At 41.4% G+C, this 21576-nt stretch overlaps 1 protein-coding gene across 2 annotated transcripts in view; it reads right to left on the reverse strand.

Annotated features, from left to right (window-relative positions):
* The window catches only part of DRC3 (dynein regulatory complex subunit 3), a 70307-nt gene that overhangs the window by 15444 nt on the left and 33287 nt on the right, over positions 1-21576 (reverse strand). For both annotated transcript variants that reach the window (XM_033962830.1, XM_033962829.1), the window contains exons 7-9: positions 19557-19669; positions 10074-10248; positions 7964-8095 (exon numbers count right to left, since the gene is read on the reverse strand). In XM_033962830.1, coding sequence (XP_033818721.1) covers positions 7964-8095; positions 10074-10248; positions 19557-19669 — 420 coding nt within the window. The remainder of the gene's footprint in view (positions 1-7963; positions 8096-10073; positions 10249-19556; positions 19670-21576) is intronic.

Consider the following 21576-nt stretch of genomic DNA (forward strand, 5'->3'; position numbering starts at 1 on the left):
CGCAACTTAGTAAAAGGAGCCCTTAGTGGTGCTGTGGTAAGAAAAAGTGTAATCATGATGATTGCAGGTCCTTAAAACGCAAAGACAAAAAGCAACTGAAGCAAGAAACCATCTGTTCTATGTTTTGTTTGCAGGTAGGTAGGTAGGGCTGGTCTTTGACCAGAGGGCCGCTGCGGGAGCGGACTACTGGGCACAATGGACCACTGGTCTGACCCAGCAGCGGCAATTCTTATCGGTAGCATGGAATGTTGCTACTCTGGGGATTCCAGAATCTTGTTGCTCTTTGGGGATTCTGCATGGAATGTTGCTCCTATTTGGGGTTCCGGAGTGTTGCTACTCCTTGGGTTTTGGCCAGGTACTGGGGACCTGGATTGGCCACCATGAGAACCAGGGCTATGGAGTCGGAGTCGAGGAGTTGGAGTCGGAGGAAATTTCGGGTACCTGGAGTCGGAGTCTGAAGTACAAAAAACTGAGGAGTCGGAGTGGGAACATTTATCTACCGACTCCATTTTTGAACTTGGCATACCAATCACGAGCGATTCTTTCAGCTATAGCACCCACTATATACACAGCACAAATGTTGCGAGCAGCTTCTGCGGCCTTAGAACCTTGATTAAAAGGAAAAAGAAGGTGGTGTCCAAAATGCTCATTTCTCTGACATTCCATTTTAACGATCTGAAAATTAACCAGTGCTGTGGAGTCGGAGTCGAGGAGTCGGAGTCAATTTCCGGTACCTGAAGTCGGAGTTTGAAGTACAAAAAACTGAGGAGTCGGAGTCGGAACATTTATCTACCGACTCCACAGCCCTGGTGAGAACAGGCTACAGATTTTAAGAGAAAATGGGATATTCACGTGGGATCTCTAGGGGAGTAAAAGTCAGGGAGTGGGTCATTGGTATGGGCAGACTTGATGGGCTGTGGCCCTTTTCTGCCGTCAATTTCTATGTTTCTATTGGTCTGACCCAGCAGCGGCAATTCTTATCGGTAGCATGGAATGTTGCTACTCTGGGGATTCCGGAATCTTGTTGCTCTTTGGGGATTCTGCATGGAATGTTGCTCCTATTTGGGGTTCCAGAATGTTGCTCCTCCTTGGGTTTTGGCCAGGAACTGGGGACCTGGATTGGCCACTGTGAGAACAGGCTTTATGGACCATTGGTCTGACCCAGCAGCGGCAATTCTTATGGTATCCACTTTGAACCTAATTGGGATATTTGTATTTGAGTTGGCGAATACAAATGTCACATTACATTACCATAATTTAATCACATCCTGAGATTCCATCTTATATCATGGATTCGATTCATTTGATTCAGATTTTTCAAGACCTGCCTGAACTGACTGAAGATGATTTTTTGGGCCACTGAAGCTTTATACATGTTTTTTCCAAAAAGAATATTGATTTGGTTCAGGAATAATAGTCTAGAGCTCCCAATAGGGTGCCTACTGAGGTTTTGGTACCATTTAACTATGAAAGCTCTAACAAATAATTTCTTTATTCCTCAGTGTCTCTCCAAACTAGAGAGTTTGCACGGGGACAGAAATCCCACCCATCCCCACCTGTCCCTGCCAGGATCCTCTCTGTCCCCGCAAGGAATTACCTCCATCCCCGCCCGTCCCCATAAAAAGCAGCAATTACTTCTGACAGGATCATCAATTCCACAGTTTCTTTTCTGTTTGTGTTGCTGTTTTCCTTGTGGAATCTCTTTGGTGGAACCCTTTTTTTGTTTTCTGTTCAGGTAATTAACTTATAAACCCCCTCTTTTACTAAGGCTGACGTGTCTATTATATTATATGGACGAACCCTGCTTCCAAAGCCTACCATCCCCATGGGAGTCCCGTTGGCTAAAGGGAGGTCCCCGTGGGCCAGAGGGGGATCCCCGTGGGAGTACCGTGGGTTACGGGGGAGTCCCTTGGGACCCCCACAGGACCCACAGGATTCCCGCAATCCCCGTTCCCATGCAGACCTCTACTCTAGACTAGTCTAGACAAGTGGGCATACACAGTCCTAACAGCAGAAGGAAAGTCTAAAGCAGGGGTGTCAAAGTCCCTCCTCGAGGGCCGCAATCCAGTCAGGTTTTCAGGATTTCCCCAATGAATATGCAAGAGATCTACTAGCATACAATGAAAGCAGTGCATGCAAATAGATTTCATGCATATTCCATTGGGGAAATCCTGAAAACCCGACTGGATTGCGGCCCCTGGTCTAAAGTATCTAGATTGCCGGAGAATTGGCTCAAAGCACCCCATAGGTTCCCTTTCCTCAAGAGGCCACCTGAGTGAAGCCAAAAGGTTATCGCCTAGGAACAATGAACAGAACACAGCAGAACAGGTATTTCACAAGGGGCCAGTCTTTTTGGGTAGAGGGAAAAGGCACAAAGGAGGAAGAAAGGCCAGGCCAGTTGGTTCTGTGCCAGACTGAGCTTTGCATGTTAACTATCCTCCTACCACTGCCTCTGGAGAATGGATCCAAATAATCTCAGACTAGTGCACAGGTATCAAACTCAAGGCTTGCGGGGCAAATCCAGCCCGCCTGACCGTTTTATGCAGCCTGCAGTCCGATGCCCCAGCGTTATCTTGTGGTCAGTTCCCTCCTCCTCACAGCCGCAGTGTACACGAAGCCACGTGCAGTGGCTCCTCGCGTCTCATCCAGAAGCATTCCCTCTGACATTGCAACATCAAAGAGAAGGCTTCCGGTTTAGGTGCAGGACATGCGAGGAGTCGCTGCACGCAGCTTCGTACATACTGCTGCTGCGAGGAGGAGGGAGCCGGCCACCAGATAACACCGGGAGAATTGGACCGCGGGCCGCATAAATCAGCCAGGTGGGAGCCTGCCAGAATGTAAGACACCCGCCGGAGGGTGGCACAGCATGGAGGGAGGGAGACAACAAAGGTAAGGGGAATGATTTTATTTTCAATTTAGTGTTTGAATTGTCTCAATTTTGAGAATTTTAATCTGATATCTATATTTTGCACTGCTCAGGAAGAAATACATTTGTTTCTTTTTCTTTGGGGGTTGTACTGCATACAGCGTCTTGAATCTGAGGGTTTCGTTTGTATATATTAATACTTTTAGTTTGTGGTCCTGTATTTGCATAGGAGTTATCTGTGTTCTGGTAGGAATGAATGTTGAGAAGCATACAGTGTACTTTTTGTATTTTAATTTTGTGGTTAACTATTATGTGTTAATAAGATTATATTGTGTGTGTACAGTATATATGAAAAATGAATAAAAAAAATGGTGTTTAATTTATTACTATTATGGGGACAGGGTCTGGGGCAGAGATTGGGTGGGGTCTGGCCCACGACATAGCCTGTATTTTGGATTTCGGCCCCTTAATGTGATTGAGTTTGACACCCCTGGAGACAAGTGAGTGCTCAAGGGTATACCTTAGGGTGTGTTCATGCTCTTCCCCAATGGTTCTTGTGTCATTCTTGACAAAAGGCAGCAGTAGTCAGAGGGAAGCTATAAGATCTTGTACAATTGTGGTGCCTGTTCCTGTGGACAAGAAAGTGGGCCCATTTTGAACCTCAAGCAAGTAAACAAGGTGCTCAAGATCCCAAGATTCTGTACGGAGATACTAAGATCCAAGACAGTGGCAGTTTGGCGGGAACAATTCCTGATGTATCTAGATCTGACAGAAGCATCCTTCCAAATTCTCATTCAAGTGAATCCAAGGCGATTCCTTCGCTTTGTGGTATTGAGTTGGCTCCAGTTACGGTTAGGCAATGGCATCAAGACTTTTCCACAGGTAATGGTCACAGTAGTGGCCACCTTACACAAGGAGGGGATTCTGATGTATCCCCATTTGGATTGCTTAAGCAAAGTTTCACCAGGACGAAGTGTGAGATAATAAAATTTGCAGACGACACCAAACTATTTAGTCGAGCTCGGACTAAAGAGGACTGCGAAGAATTGCAAAGGGATTTGAACAAACTAGGAGAATGGGCGACGAGATGGCAGATGAAGTTCAATGTTGAGAAATGTAAAGTATTACATGTGGGAACCAAAAATCCGAGGTACAACTATACGATGGGAGGGATGTTAGTGAAAGAGAGTACTCAAGAAAGGGACTTGGGGGTAATGGTAGACATGACAATGAAGCCAACGGCACAATGCGCAGCGGCCGCTAAGAGAGCGAATAGAATGCTAGGTATAATCAAGAAGGGTATTACTACCAGAACGAAAGAAGTTATCCTGCCGTTGTATCGGGCGATGGTGCATCCGCATCTGGAGTACTGCGTCCAATATTGGTCACCATACCTTAAGAAAGACATGGCGTTACTAGAGAGGGTTAAGAGGAGGGCGACACGTCTGATAAAAGGGATGGAAAATCTTTCATACGCTGAAAGATTGGAGAAACTGGGTCTCTTTTCCCTGGAGAAGAGGAGACTTAGAGGGGATATGATAGAGACTTATAAGATCTTGAAGGGCATAGAGAGAGTAGAGAGGGACAGATTCTTCAAACTTTCGAAAAATAAAAGAACAAGAGGGCATTCAGAGAAGTTGAAAGGGGACAGATTCAAAACAAAGGCTAGGAAGTTCTTCTTTACTCAACGTGTGGTAGACACCTGGAATGCGCTTCCAGAGGACGTAATAGGGCAGAGTACGGTATTGGGGTTTAAGAAAGGATTGGACATTTTCCTACTAGCAAAGGGGATAGAAGGGTATAGATAGAAGAGTACTGTGCAGGTCCTGGACCTGTTGGGCCGCCGCGTGAGCGGACTGCTGGGCGCGATGGACCTCGGGTCTGACCCAGCGGAGGCAATGCTTATGTTCTTATGACAGCGAGATAGCCACAGGTCATGTTGTCCAGATCTTACAGGAATTGGACTGGATTTGTTTTAACACGCTGCAGGGGCAAGTGTTTCTGATGGCAGAGAGGGCCAAGAAGCTGACAGCTCAGATCAGGGGCCTTCTCAATAGCCTCCAGTTTAAGATTACCTCTAGGTGCTAAACATCATGGAAGTACTCTGGGGATGGCATAACCCACATGCACCCATTACAAAGGGCCCTGCTGTCTTTAGATTGCCAGTCAGTATTTGAATATGCAGCTATCCTTAACAATAAGGCAAACAGAAGTCTGGAGTGATGGCTTCAAAGGAGGAAAGTGGACTGGAACTTGTACACCGCCTTTTTGTAGTTTTACAACCATACTTAAAATTCAGCGGTTCGACTGATTTTTGGGTTGAGAAAATCCCTACTATCAGTCCCTACTATCAAAAACTTCACTGGCTGCCCTTGGAAGCACGAGTTTTGTTTAATTTTTTTTGCCTTTGCTATAAATCAATTTTTGGTCTGGCCCCTATGTATCTGGTTTCCCAATTTAAGCTGGACAGTTCCATTAGGTCCACACGCAGAATTCATTTGTTCTCCTTTCCATCGTTAAAGGACTGCCACTACAAAAGATTCCTGGACAGAACTCTTGCCTCCCAGGCAGGTAAATGGAACAACTGGCTGGCTAACATCATCACCCATTCCTCATCTTACCTCAATTTTAGAAAATCAATAAAAACGAATTTGTTTAACCGATGGTAACCTATGAACCTAGTGTATCTCTCCTCCCAACCTGTACCTTATTTTCGATGACTTTGTATTGTAACTACTTCACTGATTGTCCAGCACCTCTTGTTGTAAACCGCCTCGAACTATCATGGCTTTGGCGGTATATAAAAATAAAATAATAATAATAATTATTATTATTTACATGCAGGTACTTCAAGCATTTTCCCTCTCTATCCTGCTCGGCTCACAATCTATCTAATATACCTGGGACAATGGAGGGGAGGGAGGCAATAAAGTGACTTGCCCAGGGTCACAGGGAGCAGCGTGGGTTTGAACCCACAACTTCAGGATGCTGAGGCTGTAGCTCTAACCACTGGGCCACATTCTCCTCCAATACAATATCAGAAGTGAACCAAGTATAGAACAATGAAGCCATTGTGACATCACAGATGAGGTTGGCTCTTAGGCATTGGTGGAATGAGGCATTATGACATCACAATCTCAGCTCTGGAATGTTGCTACTCTTTGGGTTTCTGCCAGGCATTAGGACAGCAGGCTATTCAGGCAGGGTTCCCTGAATGGAAATCTCTTAATAATCAATTTAGTTTGGATTTTTTTATGCTTTCAGGCAGACTTCCTGGGTCACCAGGCCGCACAGTGGTATAAATTATTATCTGGCTATTTAAATAAGAAACCAAAAACTGGACTTAGAGATATTTGGAGCATTGAGATTAAGCATCAAATTAGTGCGTCTCAATGGCCACATATTTGGTCCTGGAGGATGAAGTGTACAATGTCTGCTTCTATGAGGCAAACATGGTTTTTCCTGTTGCATAGAGCACTCTGGACCCCTGTTCGTTTACAAAAATTGGATTGCTCTAAGTCTAATAGATGTTGGCATTGTCATCTTGAAGCTGGAACTTTAGATCATTTATTGTTTTATTGTCCATTCATTAAGGCTTTTTGGGAGTCTATTTGGGATCAAATAAATTGTTTGTTTAGAGAACCATGTAGCATTGTCATATGACACAATTTTATTTGGCATGTCTATGAGAGCTAAATGTCAAATATCTGCTAATAATAACAAGCTTTTATTGATATTAACAGGAGTTGCCATCCAACAAATAACACATAATTGGAAGGACTGTAAAAGACTGAATTATTGTTTTTGGTGGTCTTCAGTTTGTCATGTGTATAAAATGGAAAGAGCGTTGGCTGTTCAAAAAGGTTATTATAATAAATTTAAGGCTGTGTGGGGACCTTTATTAAATTATAGTAATGAATAAGTTACACTTTTCCCAATCTTAATACACATGTGGATTTGAGGGGGGGATTTCTTGTTTTTCCATTAAGAATATATAGATGATTGTCGTAAGATATTATTTTCATGTGGTATATATTAGTTGTATATGAATTTGGGAGGGGGGTGAGGGTTAAATCTTCTTGGTGTATGATATTGAAAATTTTTCAAGTGATGTTGTATTATATTTGGTTGATATTTACTGTACACTTGATGTAAGTTTAAAAATGAATAAAGAAATTATAAAAAAAAAAAAGGACATCAGGGAAAGGGATTGGGACTTGTAGCCTGCCTTTTTGGAGTTATACAACCACACTCAAAGCAGTTTACATACAGGTACTTCCTACAAGCATTTTCCCTGTCTGTCCTGGTGGGCTCACAATCTATCTAATGTACCTGGGGTAGCGGAGGATTAAGTGACTTGCCCAGGGTCATAGGGAGCAGCGTGGGTTTGAACCCACAACTTCAGGGTGCTGAGGCTGTAGCTCTAACCACTGCACCACACTCTCCTCAAATACAATATCAGAAGTGAGCCAAGTATAAAAAAATGAAATAAGGTGGTGTCCCTTCAGAGGGGCGCTCTTTGTGGAATAGTGCTGAGCACCCCATTCTACCCGTAACTTTGGATGCGAGGACCTATGCTAGCTAAAACCGGGTGTAAATCCTGGTGTGTCCCCCACACTTCCACCCATGCCCCTCCCATAGCCACACCCCTGTCTGAGTTACACATGATCCAATTTAGGCACCCGTTGTTACAGAATAGCACCCAAATCACAAGTGCCAATTAACTCACTGGAGCCCACTAATGAATTATTTGGGGCGAAATCTAGGATCCATGTTTACATTTGGGGGATAATATCTGCAGGACAATCTGTAGTGCTTTATCCCTTCTTAATTCCTGTTCTATTTTATCATTTTATTGTGATTTATATTATTGGAGACATGTTATGTCCTTTTATAGTATGTATGTTCACTGTGAGCCGCTTCGGTATAAAGTGGGTTATAAATATTTTAAATAAAATCCTCCAAATAAGACTGGACGTGTCATATAGCTTTCAACTTTCGTCATAGCGTCTTACCTTGACCTATTCCTCCCTCCTAAACGGCCAACGGTCTGATGAACATCTTGCTTTTCTTTCATCTAATACCTTCCTGCCTTACCTCCAACTGGTCAACCAGCTGTATTTCCAGAGTCATCAGCATCTCCTTCATCTGTGCGACATCGATGTTGTACTGTTCTATTTTAGCAACAAGGATTTCATTGTCGCTGATGGTCTGCACCTCAATGAACAGCTGGACATTGAAGAACAAAAAGGAAGAGTTTAATGCCACAATGAAAGTTTCATGTTCCTGTTGGGGATTCTTCTACACCCACTTTTCCACTGAATTGTGGTATTACCACCACTAGCTAATTTAATTCACAGTAAAGGGTAAGGGACTTCTTTTTCTGTGTGGTTTACACAATCAAAGTGGTTTACATAGGGCAATGAAATGTTAAGTGACTTGCCCAGAGTCACAAGGAAATGCACTGGGAATTAAACTCACAACCTCAGGGTGTTGAGGCAGCTGCTCTAACCATCAGGCTACTCTTCCACGACAGAGGCCGAGTAATTGTAATTATACTGGTGATATTTAGATTGAAGTACAAACAAATCATTTTGGATTACAAGAAAGTTACCATAACCTCTCTAACAGGATTCTCAGGGCCCAGGTGCATTAAGGCAGAGGTCTCAAAGTCCCTCCTTGAGGGCCGCAATCCAGTCGGGTTTTCAGGATTTCCCCAATGAATCTGCATGAGATCTATGTGCATGCACTGCTTTCAATGCATATTCATTGGGGAAATCCTGAAAACCCGACTGGATTCTGGCCCTCGAGGACCGGAGTTGTCCACCCCTGATCTAGACTAGGGATCTCAAAGTCCCTCCTTGAGGGCCGCAATCCAGTCGGGTTTTCAGGATTTCCCCAATGAATCTGCATGAGATCTATGTGCATGCACTGCTTTCAATGCATATTCATTGGGGAAATCCTGAAAACCCGACTGGATTCTGGCTCTCGAGGACCGGAGTTGTCCACCCCTGATCTAGACTAGGGATCTCAAAGTCCCTCCTTGAGGGCCGCAATCCAGTCGGGTTTTCAGGATTTCCCCAATGAATCTGCATGAGATCTATGTGCATGCACTGCTTTCAATGCATATTCATTGGGGAAATCCTGAAAACCCGACTGGATTCTGGCTCTCGAGGACCGGAGTTGTCCACCCCTGATCTAGACTAGGGATCTCAAAGTCCCTCCTTGAGGGCCGCAATCCAGTTGGGTTTTCAGGATTTCCCCAATGAATATGCATGAGATCTATGTGCATGCACTGCTTTCAATGCATATTCATTGGGGAAATCTTGAAAACCTGACTGGATTGCGGCCCTCAAGGAGGGACTTTGAAATCCCTGCATTAAGGCATCAATATAGTCAATGACTGAGCAATATTTCTAGATTTTTGATATAACTATCTACTATCTATTCAATTCAAATTCAAAATTTTGCTTAAAAGTTTAGAATGCAAATATCTTATCTCATACAGTAAGATATGGTGAGATCATTCCAGTTTGAAAAACAGGGCTTCCTGGGACACAGTGGCAACAGTGACAGCATTGCACACAGATACAAATGTGATGACTTCTAGCTGAGTCCTCATTTCCACCACTCACTGAACAAGTCACTTAACCACCTTCTTTACACCCCAACAGGAGATTCTACCTCCTCAAGGTAGAAAACAGAAAAACAAAAGAGGTGACCTGTGGTGCTCAATCTTTTTATTCATATGCAAGACCCGACACGTACGTGTTTCGGCCCTAAGGCCTGCCTCAGGGGTCTTATATTGAAACAGTTCAGTTCAAAGTCACCACCGTCTGTTTCAATATAAGACCCCTGAGGCAGGCCTTAGGGCCGAAACACGTACGTGTGGGGTCCTGTACTTAACCGCCTTCTACACAAACTTCAATAGCAGATCATCAACCCAAGGCATTATTTTATACAGCCCTGAAAGTCCAGATTTCCAATGCCTCTCGTGAGTACATTTAGAAAGGCTGATAGCTTTATTTGCTTGCTTTATTATTCTATCTCTTTTTAAGAGTAATTTTACTTAGAAGCGTAGGGGGTCTTTTACTAAGGCACACTGGCCGATCTAGCACATGCTAAATGCTAACGCGCTCATTATATTCTACGCGCCTTAGTAAAAGACCCCCATAATTTGACTACATAAATACACTTCATCTGTTACCTCATTAGTTTTTTCTTCAATCTTTCGGATTTTTTGCACACCAAGTTGTTGATTTTCATCAATTGCTTCCTGAAGGCATTCATTGAAAATCATGATTTCAGCTTCTCGCTTTTCATGGTGATTAATACCAAATTCAAATATACTTTGGCAAATTTTTGTACACGTGGTCTTGTAGGTGGAGACAGTGTCAAGGATCCTCATTTGTGGAAGTTTGAACAGAAAGTTGACTACAGTGAACCAGAGCTGAAATATAACAGGTTTGGCTCATAAAATAGATACTTATATGGGTTCATGTTTATGGTTATTTGTTTCTTAATATATTGCCTTCCAGTGGGTAGAAGCTCCTATTCTTTTCAACATCTATATGTCCTCCCTGAAACTCCTCCATCTATCCCCCCTAGAAACACTTTACACTTATGCTGATGACATCCTTGTCCTCCTCGAGGCCGACTCGAACCTCACTAACCTCTCTGAGAACATATCCTCATGTATAACAAACCTCCAATCCTGGGCCCTCACCGTACAAATGAAACTGAACGAGTCCAAAACAAAACTACTTTGGCTCGGCCCAAAATTAGACCAACTACCCACCTTTATCCCACTGTCCTCTGGCTCCACACTGCAGCTTGAGTTCTCAAGCAAAGTTCTGGGCATCACCATTGACTCTACATTGTCCTTCAATGACCACCTCAATTCCTTGGAAAAAAAATGCTTTTTCAGCCTTCACATGCTGAGGAAAGTGAGATCCTGCTTCCATCAAAAACACTTTGCTGTCCTTGTACAATCCATCATCCTTTCCAGACTGGACTATTGCAACTCTATCTACTTAAGCCTAACAAAGAAAAACTTTCAAAGATTTCAGCGGATTCAGAATACCGCGGCTAAGCTTATCTTCGCAAAAAGTAAATTTGACCATGTCTCACCACTCCTGTCCAAGCTTCACTGGCTTCCAGTAATCTCCAGGGTCCACTTTAAATGTGCCTGCCTAACTTTCAAGATCCTACTTTTACTGGAGAAATGGTCTACTATTTGGCAGCTGAGCTTTAATGCCAAGAGGTGTAAAGTTATGCACCTTGGTAACGGAAACCCTTGCAGAACCTACACTCTGAACGGTGAGATCTTAACTAGAACTGTTACAGAACGGGACCTGGGAGTAATCATTAGTGAAGATATGAAGGCTGCCAATCAAGTGGAGAAAGCTTCATCCAAGGCTAGACAAATACTGGGTTGCATCCGGAGAAGTTTCGTCAGCCGAAAGCCCGAAGTGGTAATGCCGCTTTACAGGTCCATGGTGACACTACTTCTGGAATACTGTGTTCAATTTTGGAGGCCACATTATCAAAAGGATGTGCTGAGAATAGAGTCGGTTCAGAGATTGGCCACTAGGATGGTCTCAGGACTCAAGGATCTCCCATATGAAGAACGTCTAGGTAGGTTGAAGCTATACTCTCTCGAGGAACGCAGAGAGAGGGGAGACAGGATAGAGACGTTCAAATATGTTACTGGCTGTATGGAGATGGAAGAAGACATCTTTTTCCTTACAGGACCTACGGCGACAAGAGGGCATCCACTAAAAATCAGGGTTGGGAGATTTCATGGGGACATTAGAAAGCATTTCTTCACCGAAAGGGTGGTTGATCATTGGAATGATCTTCCACTTCAGGTAGTAGAGGCCAACAACGTGCTCGCTTTTAAGAATAAATGGAATAAACATGTGGGTTCACTTCAATGAAGTGCTTAGGGGGGTGGGTTATCAGAGTGGGCAAACTTGTTGGGCCATCGGCCCTTTTCTGCCATCATACTCTATGTTTCTACATGGCATCCTTCCTCCCTTTATTCCACTATCTTGGAATTCCTCAAATCCTAATACCACCAGATCCACCCAAAAATTAAAACTATCCTTCCCCTCATTAAAAGGCATATCCCATGCAGGAAAACTAGGGACATCCCTCCCCTTGAGAATCACTGAGATCTGAAACAACCTTACCTCCCCACTTTGGAATCTGAGCTCCCTCCAACTTTTCCGTAAACATCTGAAAACTTGGCTATTCTCAAAAATGTAATACTTCCTCCCTCTCTGGTATACTAAGCCCTCTAAACATTCTTTATACTATGGCCTTTAACCCTTCTTTGGAGTTCCTTTCTATCTCAACTCCTTTAAACCGTGCCGAGCTCTGCGATTGTGGAGAGAATGCGGTATACAAACTTAAGGTTTAGTTTAGTTTAGAAGCAAAGCAATTTACAATACTAAAATCAAACAAGGAAAGAACCACAATACGATACATCATCGACACATACAAAATAACACTAAAATTATATAATTAAAAAGTTAGGAAGTGCTGACCCAACTAATGCAGTGCTCTAGTCTGGCCCACAAAAACTTGAGTGAAAAGGTGAGTTCACAAAGCAAATTTAAAAGAGGAATAGGACAGCTCTGATCTTAATTACACAGGGAGGGAGTTCAATAAAAAAGGAAATAAAACAAACAAAAAAAAAATCACTCTTCTGAGTAGAATCAAAGTGGGTACAAGCTCCTCATGATATAATTCTTCTAATATTAGTAAATGATGGCATATAAAGACCACCATGGCCTATCTAGTCTGTCCAGAAAGGTGGCTAGGCTTCTACCTGTGACTCAGTGCTTAGGGTTGCCAGACCACTAGGTAATTTCTAGCAGGTCCACCAAAGGGGAGGTCACTAGCCAGCAAGACAGAATATTGACTAATACAAGAGCCAGCCTTTTGATCACTCACTAGTCTCTTCTTGCTTCCCTGGAACCCAGTGTCTCTCCCCCTTCCCTGCTACCGCTCACATCTCTCTCTCCTCCTCTCCCATCCCTTAGCTCACTAAACTCCCCCCCACGTACACACACACACCCCCTGCCAGGGGCTACTTGTCCCCATCCCCACCCCGTCCTCATGAGCTCGGTTCCCATCCCAGCAAGCTCGATCCTCGTCCCATCCCACAAACTCTGTCTGATCCCATCCACACAAGCCTTGAGTAGTTATGATTTTATATTGAAATCATTTTATTAAAGTAAAAAAAAAGAAACACTATTCTGTGCAATTGTCATTTTATAAATCTTTGGGTTTAAAGCTAACTAAGCTAACCACTAGGCTATTCAAGCATCGCTGGCTGTAAATACAAATCCTTCTTAGCTAGAACTCTCACGTATCAAGCAAGTAAAGAGCAGTCTTGGTTAGGCAACTACATTAATGGAGCTAGGCTGACTTTCGCGCCTTCAGGAAAGAAATCAAAATGGCATTGTTCGATAGATTTATCTCCTAAACAGAAGCTACACTAAAAATTCCAACAATTGTACTATATCTATTCCTGTATATCTTGCATAACATATATTATATCTACTCTTGTATAACATGTCGTACTTTTATAATCTTACAATATTATAATGTGTACATGTAATTCACTGATTATCCAGCTCTCTTCAGTGTGAACCGCCTAGAAGTCATCTGACTATGGTGAAAACTACCTTTTATAAGTTACGTAAAATTCGCTCTCTCTCTAAATTTCTATGTCCCAAATCACTTAATATCCTGATTCACTCTTTGGTGATGTCTAAAATCGACTACTGCAATTCTCTATTTAAAGGAATTGCTTTACATGAAATAAAACGTCTTCAAATTATACAAAATGCATCAATTAAACTAATAACCAAATCCAAAAAATTTGACCATGTAACACCACTTCTCAAAAATGCTCACTGGCTTCCAGTTATTCACAGAATAACTTACAAACTATGTATAATCATCTTTAAAACCCTATATAATATGACCCCCGCATTTTTATTTAAGTTATTAATTCCATATTCTGCAAGGAGAATTTTAAGATCTAACGAACAAAACTTACTGTCTATTCCCTCGCTGAAAATTATTAACACGAGACGACAATTTATTTTTTCATGTACTGCACCGCAGACTTGGAATGCCCTCCCTATTTCTTTAAGGGAGGAGAAGGAATTTGGGAAATTTAAAAGTAACTTAAAAACTTTCCTTTTTAAAGATGCTTTTGCAATCTAATTTTATTATCCTATTACTCCACTTTACTTTATTATATCTTTTTTATTTATTACCCTCTTGTATTTTCCCTTAATGTTTCTTCTTTACTTTAATGAATTGCATTTCATCCCTCCTTACCTAATGTTAAGAATATGTTAAACAGCCAGATGGATAAGGGTGAATCCATAGACATCATTTACCTTGACTTCCAAAAAGCCTTCGACAAGGTACTTCACGAACGGCTACTTAAAAAGCTGTGGTACCACGGGGTGCAAGGGGATATCTACCGATGGATCAAACACTGGTTGGCAGGCAGGAAGCAGAGGGTTGGAGTAAAAGGCCAATACTCAGACTGGCAATGGGTCACGAGCGGAGTTCCACAGGGGTCAGTGCTGGGACCTCTACTGTTCAATATATTTATTAACGATCTGGAGACAGGGACAAAATGTGAGGTTATCAAATTTGCTGATGACACCAAACTCTGCAGCAGGGTTAGAAATACGGAAGACTGCGAAGACCTGCAAAGGGACCTAACGAAACTGGAAGACTGGGCAAAAAAGTGGCAAATGAGTTTTAACGTAGAGAAATGCAAGGTCATGCATGTAGGGAAAAAGAACCCGATGTTCAGCTACAAAATGGGGGGAACACTGCTAGGGGTGAGTAACCTTGAAAGGGACCTGGGGGTGATGGTCGACACATCACTGAAACCATCGGCGCAATGTGTGACAGCCTCAAAGAAAGCAAACAGAATGCTGGGCATCATCAAAAAAGGTATTACAACCAGGACGAAGGAAGTCATCATGCCGCTGTATCGCGCAATGGTGCGCCCGCACCTGGAGTACTGTGTTCAATACTGGTCACCGTACCTCAAGAAGGACATGGCGATACTCGAGGGAGTGCAGAGGAGGGCAACTAAACTAATAAATGGTATGGAAAATTTTTCATACGCTGACAGGTTAAAAATGCTGGGGCTGTTCTCCCTGGAGAAGAGGAGACTTAGAGGGGACATGATAGAAACCATCAAAATCCTTAAGGGCATAGAGAAAGTGAATAAGGACAGATTTTTCAAACTGTGGGGAGCCACAAGCACTAGGGGTCACTCGGAGAAATTGAAAGGGGACAGGTTTAGAACAAATGCTAGGAAGTTCTTTTTTACCCAGAGGGTGGTGGACACATGGAACGCACTTCCAGAGAATGTGATAGGCCAGAACTCTGTACAGGGGTTCAAGGAGGGCTTGGATAGGTTCCTGGAGGATAAGGGGATAGAGGGGTACAGATATAACTTGAGGTAGGTTATAGAAGTAGGCAGAAACCACTTCACAGGTCGCGGACCTGATGGGCCGCCGCGGGAGCGGACCGCTGGGCGAGATGGACCTCGGTCTGACCTAGTGGAGGCAACTTCTTATGTTCTTATGAGTGTAATTTAATCTTGTTCAAGTATTTGTATGTATTGTATTGTCCCCTACAAATGTAAATTTTAATGTGTACATCGCTTAGAAGTTTGATTAAGCGATTAATCAAGATACCTAATAAACTTGAAACTATAGAAGAATAAAGTTATTATTATTATTATTCCCTAGACCCGGTTTTTACTTTGCTGAGAAGACCCATATTACCTGCTATGAAAACTATTAATCCCATGTGTTTTTGATTTCTGTGAATTACCCTACCTATGAGACGCCAAGGAGGATCTTTCAGATTCTCTTCCACCTAAGTCATCATGAGGGTAACTTCTTATTCCTCCTTGTTTCTTGATATACGTAAGCTACTTATTTCACACTGTCTAATAAAATTTGAATTGTCTTGCTTTGCACTAGGTGCATGTGAATGGCACATATTCTCCAGTTGATTGATTGACCATTTGAACTTCTCCAAGTACCAGCGCCCTGAAGCCTATCTGCCCACACGATGAGCTCCCAATCAGAAAGACTGGCTTTGATAGTCAATAAAATCTACTTTAGCCCTCTCTAAAGTCCTTTCTTTGAGCAGGGCGTCTGACTGTAACCTCTACTCTACAAACTGTCTCACTTGTAATGGAAGGGGTAAAATCAAGGACAGATCTTAATACTGAGGTAACCAGTGAGAAAGCAGACCCACAAAACTAGATTCACCCTAGTACCTGCAGAGAGTGCCAAGCAATCTTCTTGTGGAGAGAAACTTTCAAATTTGGCATTGCAGCTTTGTCACTCTTCCCGTGGGAAGAAATACTTTGCCTTGAAGGATAAGAAACTTGGCTCCCAAGTACTCTACCTCTAAATTGCTTTTGGATGAGTTGAGCACCCATCCTAAATCCTGAAACAACTGCATTGTGGAACCCTTGTGCTCCTTGTATGATTTTGCTCTTATGAGCTGATCATCCACATAGGACTTACCTAAAATGTCTTCCTTGCAGAAGGCCATCACAACAACCACCCTGAGGGATAATAAGTTATTCTTCACACTTTGCACATCTATTTTTCTATTTTTGTATCTATTTATTTATTTGGATTTACCTCATCTTTTTGGTAGGAGTTCAAGATGAGGTTACTAGGTCTTACTTTCTTGGATTTCAATTCACTTACTCATGATCCAAAGCAATGCTCAAGATGAGTTATGTTCAAGTACAGTAGGTTGTTCCTTCCCCCCAAGGTTTACAATTCAGTTTGAAAACTGAGGCAATAGAGCAGTGGTAGGGAACTCCGGTATGCACTGCTTTCAATGCATATTCATTGGGGAAATCCTGAAAACCCGACTGGAATACGGCTCTCGAGGACCGGAGTTCCCTACCCCTGCAATAGAGGGTGAAGAGGCTTGGAAGCATCAGCGGGAGAAGTAGAATTTGAACCCTGGCCTCTCTGGCTTTCATCCCATTGCCTTAACAACTACGGCACTCTTCCACAGAATAGCCTAACAGTGGGCTGAGAATCTAGGTTCGATTTCCACTGTGGTTCCTTGTGATTCTGGGCAAAAGACATGTAACCCTCCACTGCCCCAGATACAAAAGCTAGATTTTCCATTAAAGACAGAAAAAGTACCTACAAATAATAACTGTAAACTGCTTTGATTTACTACAGAAAGGCAATATATCAAATTCATGACCATGTACCCTGGCCATGTTAATAGGTAAAGACTTGGAGCCAGATTCTTGAGCTGGCACTGATAATGGTGGCCGCCTTAAAAGCAGCCGCTGACCGCATGTCAATCACACATTGGTGACGGTTTTGGAATTGCGCCAACATGAAAGATAGGTGCAGGAAATGTAGGCCAGGGTTTTCCGGGCCTACATTTCTAGCGCCTATCTTCACGTGAATTGTGCCTATGTAGGTGCTTTAGGCCACCTAACGCCCATCCGGTGTTGGCCATGCCTACTTTGGCGTTCAGCAACCTAAAGCGCATATGTAGGTGCAATTCTGATGCTGATTTTCTTGGACAACATTTTTAATCAGTGTGAGAATCTGAGTCTTATTTATTTATTTATTTAATTTGGGGGGTGGTAATAGTAGTTTGCAATATATTTTTTTAATTATTAATAATATATTTTATGTTGAGCTTTTGTTTAAATTATTTTAAGAAGGGAGGGAGGGGATATATATTTTTGTTCTAAATGACATGATAAAGATTTTCAAATTATATTCAAATTATAATATAAATTATATTAATTCAAGTTATATTGAAATTATAATGGATGTATTTCTGTACACTTGCATGATTTAAAATGAATAAAGAATAAAAAAAAATAATAATAATAATTTGTTTTCTATCCCGTTTTCCCCAACGACCTCAGAACGGGCTACAGGTAAGAGGAATTCCAAAAGCACTAACATGAAGTGTCACTACTCATTCCACAGTTAAAATGGCTCTGAATACAGAGTGTGCACTGACACTCTTTGAAAATAATCGGGACTAGAAGAGCAACTATGTTTTCAGTACAAGAACCCCAACAGTGGAATAATTTATCAATCTAGTTACGTAACGAATCATCCTTAGACAAATTCAAACGCGGCTTGAAAAGCATTCTTTATAAAGATGCATTCAATACATAGATAGAACATTCCAATATACGCTGTACCTAGTCCTCAAAGAATTAAATGAACAGGATATCAATATGGAAATTATAAGTGCTTTTATAATCTAATCTTCTTACTTTTCTCTTCTTTTAAAAGGTCATTATTATTAATCTTAGTCTTCTTATTTTTCTCATGCTAAAGGCCTTCTAAACTTAAACTGATCACTCTTTTTCAATATTACCTAATTTTTTTTTATTTATCTATTTTTTATTTTTTTTTTTCTCAAAATTAATGCCTTTCCAATCAATTCTTTTTATATTCTCTCTCAAATGACCCTATCCTTGTGTGCAAACCTTAAATGTTCTTTAGTTTTTTTGGGTTTTTTTTTCTTTTTCTTTTATAAATTGTATAAATTGTATTTCTACCCTTTACCTATTTGTTCCCTAATCTTAAAATCATCTTTTTTTTTTTTTTTTTTTTTGAAACAGTCCACCTTCTTCTTTATTATGCCCCCACCCCTTATGTGTCATCCCCTTCCCCTCTATATCCTTTTTTCTTCTTTAATTATGTAACTTTTTCCCACCTCCCCATCTTTCCTCACTTTCTAGTTTGTCTGTAAATGTCATACTTGTTCACTCTATCTACTCTTTTACACTCTTTTTTATTTCTCTCTATTCTATATTAAATTATGTTTTGTTTTGTTTTTTTTAATTTTCTTTATTCATAATTGTAAACCGGTCAGATATTCATTTTATGATCGGGATATTAAAAACTAATAAACTTGGAAACTTATGTCTTATTTGTATTTGTCATCCCTGGTTTTTATTGTATATTAGAATTATGTAATACGCATTGAAATACTGGATATTGCATACAATCAAAATTTATTAAACTTGAAACTTGATTAAAAAACAGTCCAAACCATGGCAATAATATGAAGCAGTTCTCTACATTGTCAGTAAAGCATCTCCCTTCCTGTCAGTGTGTGAATTGGAGGACATTAAAAAAAACCAAAGAAAAAGCTGGCAGGATTCCCAACCCTTGACCCCTTTCCCATACCCCTCTTCAATCTCTCCCTGAGGATTATTTGGTCCAGAGCACCCCTGACCCAGGAGGACCTTGACTAGAGTTTTAATTATGGTTGTGAATTGTGAACAACTTTGAATAGCTGTCCAGGAAGGTGGCAGACATATAGGGCTCCTTTTACTAAGCCACGCTAGCGGGGTTAACGCGCACAAATTTTCATCACGCGCTAACCCCCGCGCTGGCCAAAAACTACTGCCTGCTCAAGAGGAGGCGGAAGCGGCTAGCACATCCCGCGGTTTGGCACGCACTATTACGTGCGTTAAACCGTTAGCGCTGCTTAGTAAAAGGAGCCCATAGTCTATCAATGAGAATAAAACAATATTTAAAAGTTGTCAGTGGTTCACGGGTCTGATGTCATTAGCATTTTTATATCCTGGGCTCACAGAAAAGGATATTCTTCGAGCATGTCGGCCACTCCAGGCATGAATGCTAATCTTCTGCCTTCAACATCTTCTGTATACATACTCTCAAAAAAGAAAGAGCCGTTCAGGTACTCAACGAATGCCACCTTTCAAAAGAAAAAATAGTTTAAACACTGTGACACAGCAGAAAACATACAGTAGATCTACTGTCAGATATGAATAATGGTGACAGCTTTTCATTGTACTTCTCTTTTATTAAACACAGATAATAATAGATATCTTTGCCTACAGGTACTTTTTCTGAATAGAATCCTATGGCATGCCAAGTGTGAGAACTGGGCAGATAATGACACATAACCAATGCCAAGGTCATGCAGGAGGGGCAAGAGGAATCGATTTTACGTTTTGAAGGGTGATTCTAGCAATTGCTCAGTGCTAACTGAGGCCCTGATTCTATAAAACTTGTTGTTCCGGTTCCTTCGACCTTCCCAAACACGATGTCCTTCTCCAGTGATCTCTCTCTTCTGATGGTGTGACCAAAATAAGACAGTCGTAACTTCGTCATGAATCGATTTGTTACTTCTTCTGAAGTCCAGATTCATGAGGAGAAATTATGATCCTCGATCCTCAGAGGGTCAAATCACCCAATGGTTCCAATGAGCGGAAGCTCACAGCACCCGATCTTCACAGGATCCAAATATATCCTTTTTTTAAATCTTTTATCCATAGAGTGTTGATATAAATAGTTTTTTACTTAGCTTTTATCTAGTTTTTAAAGGGGAGCGCCTCCATGTTTCACACGCTTTCCTCAGGGTCGAGGCTCCCTATTATATCTGTAAAACATTTGAATATCAAACATTACTCCAGAACTCTTATGATTATATTTCATAAGAACTCTTATATATGAATGTAATATAGTCAAGACCTATAGACTCTCGTAGAAATCGCTCCATTCGAGTGAATTTCATGCCGGTCGGGAGCGTCTGATGTCAGTTCCGGTATTTAAACCCTGAAAATGCTAACTCAGCAAAAGACACGCCATGTGTCTGATCGGAAGAGACAGAATATGTATGAAACGTCAATTGATTCATATTAAAGACATCCAGCCAATTTCTTCATTCAATCCGTTAGGAGATAAAGCATTTAATTCATAAATCCATCTTTGCTCCTTGATGTTAAGAGCTTTTTTATAATTTATATATATGGATAAAAGATAAAAAAAAGGATATATTTGGATCCTGTGAAGATCGGGTTCTGTGAGCTTCCGCTCATTGGAACCATTGGGTAATTTGACCCTCTGAGGATCGAGGATCATAATTTCTCCTCATGAATCTGGAGATTAATATAAGACTGGAATAATTTCTTCTTGCTATGATATTATTGAGTCCAGTCATCAGTATAGCCATTTATTGTGGGGTTCTAAAATCCTTCTCCAGCACCAAAGCTCAAATGAGGCAATCTTTTTTCTGTCTTGTTTTTGTGGTGTCCAGCTTTCACATCCATAACCGACTACTGAGAAAATGAGGGCATGGCAAGTCTGATCTTCATTTGCCTTTGAATACTTTGTCGAAAGCTTTCATTGAAGAGCGACCAAGTGCTATTCTGCAGAGTATTTCCTCCCCAAAGAGCCCAGGAGATTAGGTGCCCATTATAGAATCATGCTTAGGTGGCGCTCAGCATCCTAACATTTAGGCGTCCCCAATTTATGCCAGGGTTTTCTATGCCTAAAGTTACGTACCGAGGGCGCTTTGGGCTAGGCGCCTACTTTTCATAGAATCGTGTTAATATACGTGTGGATTTGGGAGGGGGGGATTCTTGGTTTTATATTAAGAATATTGATATAAAAGACATAAGATTATTTTCATGAGATATAATATATATTTGGGAGGGGGGTGGGGGTTAAATCTTCTTGTGGTATGATATTGTAGATTTTCAAGTGTTATTGTAATATATTGGTTTGATATATATTGTACACTTGCTGTAGTTATAAAATAAAGACATTAAAAAAAACAAACCACATGTTTTTCGAGTTAGGTAGCTAACTTTCAATTAA

The sequence above is a fragment of the Geotrypetes seraphini genome, chromosome 11 (genome assembly GCF_902459505.1).
Source record: "Geotrypetes seraphini chromosome 11, aGeoSer1.1, whole genome shotgun sequence".
NCBI classification, from domain to species: Eukaryota; Metazoa; Chordata; class Amphibia; order Gymnophiona; family Dermophiidae; genus Geotrypetes; species Geotrypetes seraphini.